Source organism: Triturus cristatus, chromosome 8 (assembly GCF_964204655.1).
Source record: "Triturus cristatus chromosome 8, aTriCri1.1, whole genome shotgun sequence".
NCBI classification, from domain to species: domain Eukaryota; kingdom Metazoa; phylum Chordata; class Amphibia; order Caudata; family Salamandridae; genus Triturus; species Triturus cristatus.
Genome location: NC_140591.1, coordinates 287149167 through 287167090, shown reverse-complemented (window position 1 = coordinate 287167090; position 17924 = coordinate 287149167). Strand labels below are relative to the sequence as shown.

The 17924-nt window shown below is 46.6% G+C and overlaps 1 protein-coding gene across 1 annotated transcript in view; it reads left to right on the top strand.

Annotated features, from left to right (window-relative positions):
• ARHGAP20 (Rho GTPase activating protein 20) overlaps positions 1-17924 on the top strand; it is a 301512-nt gene that overhangs the window by 72431 nt on the left and 211157 nt on the right. Inside the window, exon 2 of the mRNA XM_085621537.1 lies at positions 9992-10077. Within this exon, the coding sequence (XP_085477663.1) occupies positions 9992-10077 (86 nt within the window). The remainder of the gene's footprint in view (positions 1-9991; positions 10078-17924) is intronic.

Sequence of the window (17924 nt, the reverse complement as noted above, 5' to 3'; positions counted from 1 at the left end):
TCACTGCGAAGACCTGGAACTCCCTGCCTCTGCACCTCCGGCAATCTCCGTCGCTGCCGCAATTCAGGAAGGACCTCAAGACCTGGCTCTTCAACTGGACCGCACCCACCCACCATCAGCACCCTGAGACCCTCACAGGTGAGTAGTCGTGCTTTGCAAGCTTACTGATTGATGATGGATTGAATGAGTTTTGGTGCTGAGAATATAATTTTCATACTTTTCTTAAGATCGGGAGAGAGGAATTCTATAGATTTTAGTTTGAAAGGACACGGAGCAAATCATTAACAATTCTGTTTAGTTTAGGTTGCAGTACAAAAATATGACAAATGAACGGCTTTCATGAAACTGGGAGATAATGAGATGAAAATATGGTCAAATGCAAGCAACACGTTTGTGGTTCACAGCCTCAGTTCGCCTGCGCTCGGAGGGATTGCCTGCATGCACTTGCGCAACATGCGACTTGTAAATCTGCATTTCACATGTGCAATCAAATGACTAGTTGTACCAGCTGGTTTCGGTTTCGCATCTGTAACAAAATCGTAATCCCAACTCCACTGCAAGTGATCCAGAGCAGAGGTGCTTAGAAGTCAAGGAGGTTTGTGAGTTTGTCTGAAGCAAGAGCAGAGGGATTTTATTTACTCCATCGGTCAGAACTACAACAGGAACTTGAAACTGTGCTCACTGTTTTATGCCTCCTGCTTTGTGGACCAGAAACCCCTTGCCCACTCTGACGTCGAGCGAAGGGCTTCACTATTCCCTCTCTAATCCTCCTCTTAAAACGAGTATCAAGAGGTGGTGCTCACAAAGTCGATCCACCTGTACACATGATGGTCCTCCACAAAGTTGGCTCCTCCACAAAGTTGGCTCGGGGATTACTGCTCGACCTCCTTAAACTGCCTCCTGTGCATTTAGAGCATGCAGGGAAATGTAGTCCTAGCAACTGGCGGCGCCTGGCTTCCTGCTGACCCACTTTCCTCTGGACCTCTTCCACCCGCATACTTTGGGAAGAGGGGAGGTAAATTTCCATTGAACGCTGCATACAGCACACACCAATCCTCCTCCTCCAGGGCTATTGCTCAACCTGAAATGGGTTGGCTGAAGTGAGCCTCCCCATCCCTTAGTCATACAACTCTGGAGCAGATTTCAATACATCTGCATCTAGAGACGATCCCAAGAACCCTTTGTTGTACAGCGCTCGAGGCGCTTGCAGCCATTTTCAAGCTTTGTATTGCAATCTTGAAAGTCTCTGCCTCGAAGTATGATCCACGCCACTTAGTCAATGTATTTGTACGTAGTTGCCTTATTCAGCCAATAGGAGAGTAATACAACAAGCACTCTTTAAGTGGAAGCACACAATACCTGCCCAGTTAAATCCTGTACTCCTTGCTCCCAATATGTAGGTGGAGCCATTCCCTCTAATGATTATTCTCAGATAATTGTCTCTCAACAGCTGTGCTGACTAGCTAGACCAAACCGTAAATCTGGTTTGTGTTGACTGGTTTCTTTCTAACCTGACCAGGTGAGCAAAAAAAACACAACTAGAACACGGTCCCAGTAATTACAGGTGGCTGAGACTAAGTCCACCATTCCTCCCATCACATTTAAGCATTTTATTTTTTGGGGGCATAAATTGTGAAATGTGGGGTTAAGCATGTCCCATTCTTTTTAACAGGTGCAAATCAGCAACCTAGTTGAAAAACTAACCAACTCCGGAGGTTAAAAAACGAAGTCAAAAGTGACTGAACAAAAAAGTGTAAATACAAGAAAGAAAAGACAACAGGTATTTTTAATACCTGCACCTTGGCATACTGTTTACGGCATCTCTGAAGTTCATGAAAAAACCTACGTGCTCATCTCATGAAAGATTATTTCATTGGTCACCGATAAGAGCTTGAAGCACCTTGGGGTCTGATGAGCTCACCCATGAGATTGTCTCCCACCCTCTGCACCTTGAACACTATGCAGAATTGTTCATCTACAATCGTAACCCGCTACCCCGAGCCCTTTTACCACGTGCTACCTTGTTAGCCGTATTCGCCAGTTAGGTTTGCCTACACATGAAGAACAGATGCTTAACTTCTGACAGGTTCATAACATGTCAAAAGACCTATCTGACTGATTTCCATCCGTGACACGAAGCCCTAATGACGTCTAGAGGTTCCCTCCTGTTCCTTATGAGAATGGGAAGGTTGCCTGTATTTAATTTCAGGGCACAAGGCTCACTATTGTGAAAACTTCGTTCAAGTTCTTTCTCCAAAAGCAATATCTGGCTGGCATCCACCAGAGTGCCATCTTCCTTAGCCACTTCAGGAAGGGCTGGTTTTAGTTGGCACTCAGTTAGGAGGTAAACAGTGCCCTTTTATTTTAGTTCCTTGTTCGTGTTCATTTACGGTAGGCTACTTGGACCCAGAGCATGTAACCTTTTGAAATGCAGAAAAACCTGCCCTTGTTGTAAAATTATTTTTGATAAACAAGGACAGCTTTGAATGACCCCTTATTGTGACGATATCCTGGAATTGACACATTTCTACAGCTGAAATATCACGTGAGGTATTGGCAAAACACTCCTCTTTTCGATATTGTGGCGCAGAACATGCCCTATTATTTGTCAGAGAGCTGAGCCTTTCCTATCCCGGTCCGTTATGATCTCTCCCAACCTCTCTTGTGAAAGGAACTGAGACCAAACCCTTCAAGGAACAGGAAGACTGCTTCCCTGTGTAGCCCTTCCTTACCGGACGTGACGTCGAAGAACAGCCCCTCCCACCTTCCCCTGTTTGTTGCCAGTCTCCCGCCTCTTTGCTTGTCCTTGCACAGTACTCACACCTTCTTGTTTATTGCATAAGTGGAACATGCATATTTTATAGTTAAACACTACTATTATCTATTGGACGGAAAAACAGGGATTGTTTTTGTTAAGTACCTTTTATTTATATTGCTTTTTAAAAATAGATATTGATGCAGATCTTGGCACATTTGTACATTTTCCAACCATATCTAAAATTTCTGCTTTGGCAATCCTTCACTGAAGCTTCCAAAATGTTTTTGGGGGCATGTTTTGGGGCTATACAGTTCCTGCTGATGTATGACCTGTTTCAGAGGCTGTAGTCACTCTCTGCAGTCTGGGTGTGAGTACGGCCATGGCACTGAAGTAGCTTTCAGTCTGTGGAAGATATTTTTTTCCAGATGAGGAGAACACTTACACACTAGATACTTAGGCAGAGTTTTGAAGCAAGCTTAAGGCATTGGGTGGGGACGAAGAGAAGTAAGATTTGAGTGCGTGCATCCCTCCAGACCTCTGGGTTTATTCTCAAGTAATTCTTAATACCCTTCATGGCTACGCAGGGAGTCCTTTGCGGATCAGTACTAGACTGGGAGGTTACAGCGGCCGGCTGAGTATGGCAGCGAACGAATAAGCATATTGTGTGGTCCAGGCCCACTCCAGAGTATTTAGAGGGCAGGCCAATTTTCCCCCAAATAATTTTTTTTTTTTAAATTGGCTAAGAGATAAAGTTTATGACCCACATTGTCTAATCTATTGGCTAGAATGAATTTGTTAGGTAAATTGATTGCTGCTTCTTTCAATCAATATTGCCCTAATAGCAGACTTCTATATCACAGCCTCTGCCTCTGGGGGGGGTTCCCTGTGTCCTATTTAGCCCTCCAGTTCTTCCCTAACCCCTTATAAAAAGTGTGTTGAAGGCTCCTCATAGACATGTACTATTCTCTTGTTCCGCTGATCCAAGGGACTATATGACCACACGTCCACTGCTTGCGTGTTCTTACTTCCCATCTCCATATTTCACATTTATCAGCACCAAGTGAACAAAAAATGGATTGACATGAAAATATATGGCATATGATAAGAGGTTAATATGCAAACAAAATTGGTGTACACCTCATTTTGAGAGTTGAGTCACTTCTGGTCACCAAAGTTTGAAAGATTTTGATTTAGTGCAATCAGGTCATGGACGCGCGTTGGCAGATCTCACCTTCTTCATGGACTGACTTTTCACAGTTATGAAGCCCATCTGTGGAGCGCACAACCTATTGTGGATACGAACATTGATGCTGTATACTTGCTTTCATCTGAAAAACCTGTCAGCTTTTGAGTGCTGTGTTTGAATTTTGTGAATTTGGACTAATCCCCAGACCCCAGCTTGTGTGTATGTTTGATTCGATGCATACATTTTAAGGACACTTCTTGCTAATATTCTAGCTGTGCATGTATCGAGACCCACTGTGTGGTCATGCTGCATGTGTCATTTGATGCATACCTTCTCAGTGTACTAGTTGCTAATCTTCCACTTGTGCAAATATTGAGGCCCCATCTTGTGGTCATGCTGCATTCCTTATCAGTGCACTTCTTACTGATCTTCCACCTATGCATGTATTGAGGCCCCATCTTGTGGTCATGCTGCATGTGTGATTTGATGCATTCCTTATCAGTGCACTTCTTACTGATCTTCCACCTATGCATGTTTTGAGGCCCCATCTTGTGGGCTCATCTAGTGCTCATGTTGCATGTGTGATTTGATGCATACCTCATCAGTGCACTTCTTCCACCTATGCATGTATTGAGGCCCCATCTTGTGGTCATGCTGCATGTGTGATTTGATGCACACCTTATCAGTGCACTTCTTACTAAACTTCCACCTATGCATGTATTGCGGACCCATCTTGTGGTCATGCTGCATGTGTGATTTGATGCACACCTTATCAGTGCACTTCTTACTAATCTTCCACCTATGCATGTATTGAGGCCCCATCTTGTGGTCATGCTGCATGTGTCATTTGATGCATACCTTATCAGTGCACTTCTTACTAATCGTCCACCTATGCATGTATTGAGGCCCCATCTTGTGGTCATGCTGCATGTGTGATTAGATGCATACCTTATCGGTGCACTTTTTACTAATCTTCCACCTATGCATGTATTGAGGCCCCATCTTGTGGTCATGCTGCATGTGTGATTTGATGCATACCTTATCGGTCAACTTTTTACTAATCTTCCACCTATGCATGTATTGAGGCCCCATCTTGTGGTCATGCTGCATGTGTGATTTGATGCATACCTTATCGGTGCACTTTTCACTAATCTTCCACCTATGCATGTATTGAGGCCCCATCTTGTCGTCATGCTGCATGTGTGATTTGATCCATACCTTTTGAGAGAATGTATTCCTAATCTCCCGTTTACGCATATATTGAGGTCCCATCTTCTGGTCATGCCACATATGTGATTTGATGCATACCTTTTCAGTACACTTCTTATTAATCTCCTACTTATTTTATGCATGTATCGAGACCCACTGTGTGGTCATGTTGCATGTGTGTTTTGCTGCATACCTTTTCAGTACACTTCTTATTAATCTCCCACTTATTTTATGCATGTATCAAGACCCACTGTGTGGTCATGTTGCATGTGTGTTTTGCTGCATACATTTTCAGTACACTTCTTATTAATCTCCCACTTATTTTATGCATGTATCAAGACCCACTGTGTGGTCATGCTGCATGTGTGTTTTGCTGCATACCTTTTGAGTAGGCCCAGTGTGTGCGCGTGCCGCAGGAGTGATTCGATGTGTGCAGACGTCTTCTTCAGTCTCAGTCTGCCATGGCTTTTAGTAAGTGTCCTGTTATAGGTGAAGACCCTTTGTCTGGGATGCTCTGTATAGCAATGTGTCATTGGTGGGATGGACGTCCGATAAGTTATTATGCTGAGGCTCATTCGGCTTAGGACTTCTTAGTTGATACTGGAGGAGCATGGGGAGGAATGGAGGCTTCTCTAGTACCAAATAAAACATCTGAGCCGTTCCCCCATCCCGCTCCAGCTCCTCTGATGCCCCCAAGAAGCTTTACGTGTTGTGGTTCAGTGAGGCATAGTGAAGCCACTGTGAACAGTGTTTGAAATGTTATCCTGATGGGCAGGTAGCATTGAATTTTGGGGATAAAATCCTCCAATAAGAGACAGGAAGGCGTTGTTGAGATCAGTGGAATATCCGTATTTAAATGTCCTAATGGCAATTCTTGAGAATATGTATTTTTTTGTTGTCTTCCTTTTCTTAGGATGGAGCATTGGCTGCTCTATAAATTGTAACATCTGGACTCTTCATTGCTGATTTCAGCATAGCAAGGCTGTCATTGGTCTAGAGGGTGCATGACTTCAGCAATCCCAGATTCCCCTGCTTTGATGATCTTTGATTTCTGGGATACTGTTGTAACTTAATGCATCCTCCCCAGTGTTCCAAGTCCCTGCTGCTCAGTCCGTATGAATGTGATGCAGCGGAATGCTGGAGTGCTCGGGAGGTAATGGAATGCTTGGGTGTCTGATGAGAGTGTCAGTTGTAAGTATGAATGTGGTGCAGTGGAATGCTGGAGTGCTTGGGGATGTAATGGAATGCTTGGGTGTCTGATGAGAGTGTCAGTTGTAAGTATGAATGTGGTGCAGTGGAATGCTGGAGTGCTCAGTGATGTAATGGAATGCTTGGGTGTCTGATGAGTGTCAGTTGTAAGTATGAATGTGGTGCAGTGGAATGCTGGAGTGCTCGGGGAGGTAATGGAATGCTTGGGTGTCTGATGAGTGTGTCAGTTGTAAATATGAATGTGGTGCAGCGGAATGCTGGAGTGCTTGGGGATGTAATGGAATGCTTGGGTGTCTGATGAGTGTCAGTTGCAAGTATGAATGTGGTGCAGTGGAATGCTGGAGTGCTTGGGGATGTAATGGAATGCTTGGGTGTCTGATGAGAGTGTCAGTTGTAGGTATGAATGTGGTGCAGTGGAATGCTGGAGTGCTCAGTGATATAATGGAATGTTTGGGTGTCTGTTGAGAGTGTCAGTTGTAAGTATGAATGTGGTGCAGTGGAATGCTGGAGTGCTCAGTGATGTAATGGAATGTTTGGGTGTCTGATGAGAGTGTCAGTTGTAGGTATGAATGTGGTGCAGTGGAATGCTGGAGTGCTCAGTGATGTAATGGAATGCTTGGGTGTCTGATGAGAGTGTCAGTTGTAGGTATGAATGTGGTGCAGTGGAATGCTGGAGTGCTCAGTGATGTAATGGAATGCTTGGGTGTCTGATGAGAGTGTCAGTTGTAGGTATGAATGTGGTGCAGTGGAATGCTGGAGTGCTCAGTGATGTAATGGAATGCTTGGGTGTCTGATGAGTGTCAGTTGTAGGTATGAATGTGGTGCAGTGGAATGCTGGAGTGCTCGGTGATGTAATGGAATGCTTGGGTGTCTGATGAGAGTGTCAGTTGTAGGTATGAATGTGGTGCAGTGGAATGCTGGAGTGCTCAGTGATGTAATGGAATGCTTGGGTGTCTGATGAGAGTGTCAGTTGTAGGTATGAATGTGGTGCAGTGGAATGCTGGAGTGCTCAGTGAGGTAATGGAATGCTTGGGTGTCTGATGAGAGTGTCCGTTGTAGGTATGAATGTGGTGCAGTGGAATGCTGAAGTGCTCGGTGATGTAATGGAATGCTTGGGTGTCTGATGAGAGTGTCAGTTGTAGGTATGAATGTGGTGCAGTGGAATGCTGGAGTGCTTGGGGATGTAATGGAATGCTTGGGTGTCTGATGAGTGTCAGTTGTAGGTATGAATGTGGTGCAGTGGAATGCTGGAGTGCTTGGGGATGTAATGGAATGCTTGGGTGTCTGATGAGAGTGTCAGTTGTAGGTATGAATGTGGTGCAGCGGAATGCTGGAGTGCTTGGGGATGTAATGGAATGCTTGGGTGTCTGATGAGAGTGTCAGTTGTAGGTATGAATGTGGTGCAGTGGAATGCTGGAGTGCTCAGTGATGTAATGGAATGCTTGGGTGTCTGATGAGTGTCAGTTGTAGGTATGAATGTGGTGCAGTGGAATGCTGGAGTGCTCAGTGATGTAATGGAATGCTTGGGTGTCTGATGAGAGTGTCAGTTGTAGGTATGAATGTGGTGCAGTGGAATGCTGGAGTGCTCAGTGAGGTAATGGAATGCTTGGGTGTCTGATGAGAGTGTCCGTTGTAGGTATGAATGTGGTGCAGTGGAATGCTGAAGTGCTCGGTGATGTAATGGAATGCTTGGGTGTCTGATGAGAGTGTCAGTTGTAGGTATGAATGTGGTGCAGTGGAATGCTGGAGTGCTTGGGGATGTAATGGAATGCTTGGGTGTCTGATGAGTGTCAGTTGTAGGTATGAATGTGGTGCAGTGGAATGCTGGAGTGCTTGGGGATGTAATGGAATGCTTGGGTGTCTGATGAGAGTGTCAGTTGTTGGTATGAATGTGGTGCAGTGGAATGCTGGAGTGCTCGGGGATGTAATGGAATGCTTGGGTGTCTGATGAGAGTGTCAGTTGTAGGTATGAATGTGGTGCAGCGGAATGCTGGAGTGCTCGGGATGTAATGGAATGCTTGGGTGTCTGATGAGAGTGTCAGTTGTAGGTATGAATGTGGTGCAGTGGAATGCTGGAGTGCTTGGGGATGTAATGGAATGCTTGGGTGTCTGATGAGAGTGTCAGTTGTAGGTATGAATGTGGTGCAGTGGAATGCTGGAGTGATTGGGGTTGTAATGGAATGCTTTGGTGTGTGATGAGAGTCAGTTGTAGGTATGAATGTGGTGCAGTGGAATGCTGGAGTGCTCGGGATGTAATGGAATGCTTGGGTGTCTGATGAGAGGGTCAGTTGTAGGTATGAATGTGGTGCAGTGGAATGCTGGAGTGCTTGGGGATGTAATGGAATGCTTGGGTGTCTGATGAGAGTGTCAGTTGTAGGTATGAATGTGGTGCAGTGGAATGCTGGAGTGCTTGGGGATGTAATGGAATGCTTGGGTGTCTGATGAGAGTGTCAGTTGTAGGTATGAATGTGGTGCAGTGGAATGCTGGAGTGCTTGGGGATGTAATGGAATACTTGGGTGTCTGATGAGAGTGTCAGTTGTAAGTATGAGCTGAGCAGCAAGGGGGCTGCTCCTGGTGGGGCGTACATAACTTAAGAGTTCAACTGTGGGCTTTCCTATCTACTTACCTGTTACTATGATCCAATAAACTTTCTTACAATCTACACTACGGCTACTGAACTTCTACTACAAATAGCCAGTGCGTTGGTGTAATGTTGGTAAGAATGTTATGCATCGTGCAGTCAGCGTGCGATGCTTTAGAAGCATTTTACTGTATTCTTTTAACCCCTTGCATGCTTCTAACGGAACCACGCCGTCATGAGTCACGGGTGAGCTGTGCTCATGACGGAGTGGTTCCGTCATGCTGCGGTCGTTGGCGGCCGCTCCTCCCACGCGGCGCTGTTTCCCCACCTGTGCGGGCCATCAGCGCAAGTGGGTGGAGTCATGACGGAACCACGCCGTCATGAGCACAGCTCATCCGTGACTCATGACGGCGTGGTTCCGTCATGAGCATGGCGGCGCCGCAAACCCCCCAAACCCTCCCAGCGCTGCGGCGGAATTCGCGCCGCAGCGAAGGGGTTAAATGTGGCTCATGCATGGAGTGCCCACTGGATAGAGATTTGAATGGCATTAGTCAGTTGCTGTTCGATCATCTACCCGGGAAGATGCTCCGTATGTTGGGCGGAGTATTGATCTGAATAAACTCTACAAACCAAGATACGTCTATCTTGCACCCTTATTCCATTTTACTTGCCAGGGTTTAAGAATAGCTCAAGCAAAACATATATATATATAGAAAATGTGGGTGTCTTCTCCCTTATTATGAGGCAGATTTCTGTCTGGTGTAGTTAGTGGTGTTTATGTATGGCATTAGAGAGGGCACCATATCTTCAAAAGCCTCCGTGTTACAGCTTGGTATCGAGATGTAGAGATATGAACTGATTTTATCCAATGATCACTTGTGTTACGGACCTATGAAATATGCTTTTGCCACCTCACTACAGAACTGCTGAACTACAAGGCCTGCCCTCCCCTATCATAGCCGGGCCCACATTGTCATGCATGCCCAGCTGATGTGTCCACATGTGTTCATTGTTCACTAATTTTACATTTTGAAAATCTTTTTCCAGAAAATGAAGAGCTTGGCTCAACGGCGGCAGTCTGCGCCCTCGCTAGTTCTCAGCAAAGCACTTAACAAGTCCAGAGCTGCCAACAGGTAAGACCTGATCAACTTTGTTTGCTTTGTTCCTTGTCCGCTGCTGAAAAGACTCCATTCTTTTTCCCATAAGAACAACCTAAAGTATATAACACCCATGTATTCCTTGTTTGCGCAGGTCTTGTTTTTCCTGATTTAAGTGTGTCTGAGAAGAACCGTTAGAAGTTAAGTTAGGTGAGAGAGAGAGAGAGAGAGTGGGTGATGAGGGTTTTAAGTAGATGATACTTCCTGCTGTTGGAGGAGATATCTCTTTTAGAGGAATCCACAGAAACACAAAGTTGTCAAGTCTCTTATCGCGAATGGCACCAAGAGACCGCATTGCTAGTTCCTTTTCTCTGCCGCTCTTTTCCCCATTCCCTTGAGGCCCCTCCTCTTCTGTGCCTTTGCAAGTCGAAGTTTAATTCGTCTTATGAGGAAGATCCTGAGGGTACAATTAAAATGTTGGCAGGTGAGTTCCCAAGCCGCTGGGGCGATGGAGGCCCTGCTGCCAAATGTAAAGTTTGCTACTGGTAAGGCGGCCCCTTTCTTCTAAAAAGAGTTCTACAGACACACAAGCGCACTTTCATTGGAAACGCACAATACTGGCCGGCTTGCCATGCCACGCCAGCATGGCGGCACAGATGGAGTTTTGTTCTTCAAAAACAAACCCTGAAGCCGCGGTTTGTAATTGAAAAGCAAAATATCAATGTCACTGCCCAGCTGTATCTTGTATAGGGGGGGCGTTTCTACACCATAGAGGTGGCAGTGAGATCCGCCCCCCCCCTCCACACACACAAATAAAGCAGAATTACTGCGGGCGGATGATAAATCTGCCAGTTGTTGCTGGATGTCCCATTACCACCACCCTCTGAACCAGGACACTCTAAAGTCTGATCTGGAGGGCCGGATCCATGCCAGATTTTTAAGATAACTTCATTAGGTCGAGGACCGCCGGTCTGCCGAAGGCAGAACCGGAAGTCGGAGATTTAATGACTTGGAGAAGAGGGGCTTGAACCCGCCCCTCTTCTCCCCTGTTCTCCATTGGCTGGCCTCTTCAATGCTGGCCAGCCATTGGAGAAGAGGTCCCGTCACTCCGATCAGGCCCCGTCCTTTTCGGATCGGGGGCGTGTTTTTTGCAGAAAGTCTAATTATCTCCTCCAGCCAATGGCTGGAGGAGATAACAGCAAAACACGCCCCCGAATCCGAAAACGACGCTGCGTTTCTCCGAGGCATTTCTGCTCTGCCTCGGAGAAAGGCGGCGGTGTTCTAATTTGGGATATATTTCTTAATCTGTCGAGTTCAGCCACTGCATGATTATAGTGTTGTCACTTTTTGAAACTCAGGAGCAGTAACATTGTCGTGGTGTCACTAGGGCTTCAAGTGGATGCTTTTTCAATATTATATACATGACACAGTTACTGCTAATTTATCTTATGCAACTAACAGCGATTGACAAAGCCAATAGTCCTAACTTGTTGTAGGTATCATGTTACTTGTTGTATCATTATGCCTGGATGCAATGACAAAAGAGACAGCAAAATACAAGTCGTATAGACCCCGCGCAACACCGCCCCCCACCCCCACCCATTTTTTTTTATCCCACTTAAAGCCCTGGGTAGGATACTCAACAACAGGGCAGAACTGGAACCCCAAAGTAGGCCTGGCAATTATGTCGGACCAGTTGGAGGGTCATGGGGGAGGTTAACTGTGAAGCACTTTTGCTACAGGAAACGCCCGATGCCCAGGCAAGCCAGCCCGGCCCTGCTCAACAACCCCGTTCTCTCCCGCATTTACTGTGATTCACAGGTAAATGCGGGAGAGAACGGGGTTGTTGAGCAGGGTCGGGCTGGCTTGCCCGGGCATCGGGCGTTTCCTGTAGCAAAAGTGCTTCACAGTTAACCTCCCCCATGACCCTCCAGCTGGTCCGACATAATTGCCAGGCCTACTTTGGGGTTCCAGTTCGGCCCTGTTCAGTATCCTACCCAGGGCTTTAAGTGGGATAAAAAAAAAATGGGTGGGGGCGGTGTTGCGCGGGGTCTATACGACGTGTATTTTGCTGTCTCTTTTGTCATTGCATCCAGGCATAACGATACAACAAGTAACATGATACCTACAACAAGTTAGGACTATTGGCTTTGTCAATCGCTGTTAGTTGCATAAGATAAATTAGCAGTAACTGTGGCTTGTATATAATATTGAGAAAGCATCCACTTGAAGCCCTAGTGACACCACGACAATGTTACTGCTCCTGAGTTTCAAAAAGAGACAACAATATAATCATGCAGTGGCTGAATTCGACAGATTAAGAAATATATCCCAAATTATATATAACAGTCGGTAGACGCATGCCTCTACAGTGTTCTCTTATATTTTGAAACCAGAATTGGTCAAGTTTGTATCCTTTCAAAGTTCCCTTTTCAAACAATCATTATCAACGCCAAGTCTGGCCCTGGCACGGTAGTGCGATTTTTGTTTAGTATTAATAAAATTTGACACTTCAGACAGCAGTTTCAGCAGGGAGGACAAAGAAGGAATGGGCATGGAATCCAAAAACAGAAACTGAAACTTCTCTATCAAGGGGAAACATCACTGCCAAAGTTCAGAGCTTGTGAAAAAGCGACCAGCGAAATCACTTGCTAGTTAATGTTCGGGGGGGGGCTAAGCAAAAATTTCGGGGGGGACTGAATCTTTAAACAGTAGGCAGAGTGCCGCTGATTTCGGGGGTGGGGGGGCTGAATCTAGGCAGAGTGGAGCTGCGGGGGTTCTTAGAAGGGGTGAACCAACAGCGAGGCCTCATTAACATGCAAATGGTCTTTTTAAAGACCTGTGAAGTGCTCGGGCGCGGCTTTGTGTCTGCCCGGGAAGCGGTCTCATCCCGGGCTGCCACACACGACGGGGGGGGGGGGGGCTGAAGCCCTTTGAGTTCAATGGGTGTTGCGCGCCTGATCACAGGTAAATGCGGGAGAGAACGGGGTTGTTGAGCAGGGCCGGGCTGGCTTGCCCGGGCATCGGGCGTTTCCTGTAGCAAAAGTGCTTCACAGTTAACCTCCCCCATGACCCTCCAGCTGGTCCGACATAATTGCCAGGCCTACTTTGGGGTTCCAGTTCGGCCCTGTTGTTCAGTATCCTACCCAGGGCTTTAAGTGGGATAAAAAAAAATGGGTGGGGGTGGGGGGCGGTGTTGCGCGGGGTCTATACGACTTGTATTTTGCTGTCTCTTTTGTCATTGCATCCAGGCATAATGATACAACAAGTAACATGATACCTACAACAAGTTAGGACTATTGGCTTTGTCAATCGTTGTTAGTTGCATAAGATAAATTAGCAGTAACTGTGGCTTGTATATAATATTGAAAAAGCATCCACTTGAAGCCCTAGTGACACCACGACAATGTTACTGCTCCTGAGTTTCAAAAAGAGACAACAATATAATCATGCAGTGGCTGAACTCGACAGATTAAAAAATATATCCCAAATTATATATAACAGTCGGTAGACGCATGCCTCTACAGTGTTCTCTTATATTTTGAAACCAGAATTGGTCAAGTTCGTATCCTTTCAAAGTTCCCTTTTCAAACAATCATTATCAACGCCAAGTCTGGCCCTGGCACGGTAGTGCGATTTTTGTTTAGTATTAATAAAATTTGACACTTCAGACAGCAGTTTCAGCAGAGAGGACAAAGAAGGAATGGGCATGGAATCCAAATACTAATCATGCATATTAGTCTGGGCCACTGGCACTTTGCGATGCTGCAGCGTTTTCCTCATACTTATGGATTTGCCAAACTTCCCAAATAATGCTCGCATAATAAATCTCGCTTTTGAGAGTGATTAAGCTATTGACATTGTAAATAACAATGCCGTTTCTTTAAATGTTTTAAAAACAAAAACATAAACAAAAATAATGTCATGAGCAATGCCAATAGCTCTAACTTTAACAATGCCGAGACCGTTGCATTGTAAATGCTTGTTTCTCTAAATGGGGACATGCTAACACTCTTGCTCGGGTCTGGTTCTCTAGGACCGACGTTGGCGAACCCCGCTAAATGATCCTTGCGATGAACATGAAACTTGTGCAATGTGCACCTGTCCACCTCCTATCTGTGCTGAAGGAATCCTGCATGCCTGTCCCACCCTTATTAGCAGTTTATGCCTAAGAACTGCTGGAACTGAAATCCATTGGACTCCTGTCCAGTCTTCTGCTGTCATGCAGCGCCAATGGAGGTGCAGAGGAGGAGTTTGTTTAAAGTAGTTATACGGGTTTTATGCACAACCAAGTCGAAACTGCTCCGTAGATGTGCGAAACTCCCATCCTTTCTAAACACTGTGCGAGACGAGTTACCTCGAGCTGCAGACTTGTGACTGTGCCAAAGAAGGGAGTGCAGGACATTTTAGATTGTGTGACATTCCAGTGGCAGTAAAACACTATGTGGCACGTGCGGACTTACTACCTTGGAAGAGCTGTGCAGGTTCCAACTATTGGGAGATGGCTGGAATATGTGGATTACAATGTCTGCTGATGCAGCTAATGTTACAGCGAGTGCACCCAAGCTCTTGCACAATGTTCCTTCTATTGGAGAGGTATTGGCGCGAGCACAGATGCATTAAAATGGGCAGAAAAAAGAGTTAAACCATGGTCTGCCGAAGGGCGATAGTTCAGCCTTTTCCTCAAACGAATCTGGCCCTCGGTGACTTGGATTGGCGACAGTGGTGTGGCTGTAATCTTTCACTGTGTGCTCCACGTAGGACAGTTCAGTAATTGTATATTGTGAGGCATTGTTCATAGATGGGGAAACATTTTACCTATCTATAAATATATCAATTTCATATGACAGTCCACAAAGAGTAGTGCAACCTTTAAATCTAACCACCCCGGCATCATGAAATTTAAATATATCGTATATGTCATCAACTATACGCACTTCAACGGAGGCTGTTCTTGATGCGCCTGAAGTTTGTACCAGCTGCAGACCTTGGCTTTTCTGCTCCTCTCCACTGTTAAACAAGCTGCAGAGGTGCTTCTCTATCTCCCTCTCCACTGTTAAACAAGCTGCAGAGGTGCTTCTCTATCTCCCTCTCCACTGTTAAACAAGCTGCAGAGGTGCTTCTCTCTCTCCCTCTCCTCTGTTATACAAGCTGCAGAGGTGCTTCTCTCTCTCTCTGTCCCTCGCCTCCGTTATACAAGCTGCAGAGGTGCTTCTCGCTCTCCCTCTCCTCTGTTATACAAGCTGCAGAGGTGCTTCTCTCTCTCTCCCTCTCCTCTGTTATACAAGCTGCAGAGGTGCTCTTCTCTGCTCCTCTCCTCTACTCAGAGAAGCACCTCTGCAGCTTGTTTAACAGAGGAGAGGGAGAGCGAGAAGCACCTCTGCAGCTTGTATAACGGAGGCGAGGGACAGAGAGAGAGAGAAGCACCTCTGCAGCTTGTATAACAGAGGAGAGGGAGAGAGAGAAGCACCTCTGCAGCTTGTTTAACAGTGGAGAGGGAGATAGAGAAGCACCTCTGCAGCTTGTTTAACAATCTCCCTCTCCACTGTTAAACAAGCTGCAGAGGTGCTTCTCTCTCTCCCTCACCTCTGTTATACAAGCTGCAGAGGTGCTTCTCTCTCTCTCTGTCCCTCGCCTCCGTTATACAAGCTGCAGAGGTGCTTCTCGCTCTCCCTCTCCTCTGTTATACAAGCTGCAGAGGTGCTTCTCTCTCTCTCCCTCTCCTCTGTTATACTCCTCTGTTATACAAGCTGCAGAGGTGCTCTTCTCTGCTCCTCTCCTCTACTCTGTTAAACAAGCTGCAGAGGTGCTTCTCTATCTCCCTCTCCTCTGTTATACAAGCTGCAGAGGTGCTTCTCTCTCTCCCTCTCCTCTGTTATACATGCTGCAGAGGTGCTCCTCGCTGCTCCTCTCCTCTGTTAAACAAGCTGCAGAGGTGCTTCTCTCTCTCCCTCTCCTCTGTTATACATGCTGCAGAGGTGCTCCTCTCTACTCCTCTCCTCTGTTATACAAGCTGCAGAGGTGCTTCTCTCCCTCCCTCTCCTCTGTTATACAAGCTGCAGAGGTGCTTCTCTCTCTCCCTCTCCTCTATTATACATGCTGCAGAGGTGCTCCTCTCTGCTCCTCTCCTCTGTTAAACAAGCTGCAGAGGTGCTTCTCTCTCTCCCTCTCCTCTGTTATACATGCTGCAGAGGTGATCCTCTCTACTCCTCTCCTCTGTTATACAAGCTGCAGAGGTGCTTCTCTCCCTCCCTCTCCTCTGTTATACAAGCTGCAGAGGTGCTTCTCTCTCTCTCTCCCTCTCCTCTGTTATACAAGCTGCAGAGGTGCATCTCTCTCTCTCCCTCTCCTCTGTTATACAAGCTGCAGAGGTGCTTCTCTCTCTGCATCTCCTCTGTTATATAAGCTGCAGAGGTGCTTCTCTCTCTCTCTCCGTCTCCTCTGTTATACTCCTCTGTTATACAAGCTGCAGAGGTGCTCTTCTCTGCTCCTCTCCTCTGTTATACAAGCTGCAGAGGTGCTTCTCTCTCTCCCTCTCCTCTGTTATACAAGCTGCAGAGGTGCTTCTCTCTCTCCCTCTCCTCTGTTATACAAGCTGCAGATGTGCTCCTCTCTCTCCCTCTCCTCTGCTATACAAGCTGCAGAGGTGCTTCTCTCTCTCTCCCCCTCTCCTCTGTTACACAAGCTGCAGAGGCGCTTCTCTCTCTCCCTCTCCTCTGCTATACAAGCTGCAGAGGTGCTTCTCTCTCTCTACCTCTCCTCTGTTATACTCCTCTGTTATACAAGCTGCAGAGGTGCTCTTCTCTGTTCCTCTCCTCTGTTATACAAGCTGCAGAGGTGCTTCGCTCTCTCCCTCTCCTCTGTTATACTCCTCTGTTATACAAGCTGCAGAGGCGCTTCTCCCTCTCTCCCTCTCCTCTGTTATTACAAGCTGCAGAGGTGCTTCTCTCTCTCTCCCTCTCCTCTGTTATACTCCTCTGTTATACAAGCTGCAGAGGTGCTTCGCTCTCTCTCCCTCTCCTCTGTTATTACAAGCTGCAGAGGTGCTTCTCTCACACCCTCTCCTCCGTTATACTCCTCTGTTATACAAGCTGCAGAGGCGCTTCTCCCTCTCTCCCTCTCCTCTATTATTACAAGCTGCAGAGGTGCTTCTCTCACACCCTCTCCTCCGTTATACTCCTCTGTTATACAAGCTGCAGAGGTGCTTCTCTCTCCCTCTCCTCTGTTATACAAGCTGCAGACCTTGGCTTTTCTGCTCCTCTCCTCTGTTATACAATGTGCAGAGGTGCTTCTCTCTGTCCCTCGCCTCTGTTATGCAAGCTGCAGAGGTGCTTATCTCTTTCCCTCTCCTCTGTTATACAAGCTACAGAGGTGTTCGTCTCTTCTCCTCTCCTCTGTTATACATGCTGCAGAGGTGCTGCTCTCCCTCCCTCTCCTCTGTTATACAAGCTGCAGAGGTGCTTCTCTCTGCCCCTCTCCTCTGTTATACAAGCTGCAGACCTTGGCTTTTCTGCTCCTCTCCTCTGTTAAACAAGCTGCAGACCTTGGCTTTTCTGCTCCTCTCCTCTGTTAAACAAGCTACAGAGGTGCTTCTCTCTGTCCCTCACCTCTGTTGTACAAGCTACAGAGGTGCTCCTCTCCTCTGTTAAACAAGCTGCAGAGGTGCTTCTCTCCGTCCCTCTCCTCTGTTAAACAAGCTGCAGAGGTGCTTCTCTCCGTCCCTCTCCTCTGTTATACAAGCTGCAGAGGTGCTTCTCTCTGCCCCTCTCCTCTGTTATACAAGCTGCAGACCTTGGCTTTTCTGCTCCTCTCCTCTGTTAAACAACCTGCAGACCTTGGCTTTTCTGCTCCTCTGTTAAACAAGCTACAGAGTTGCTTATCTC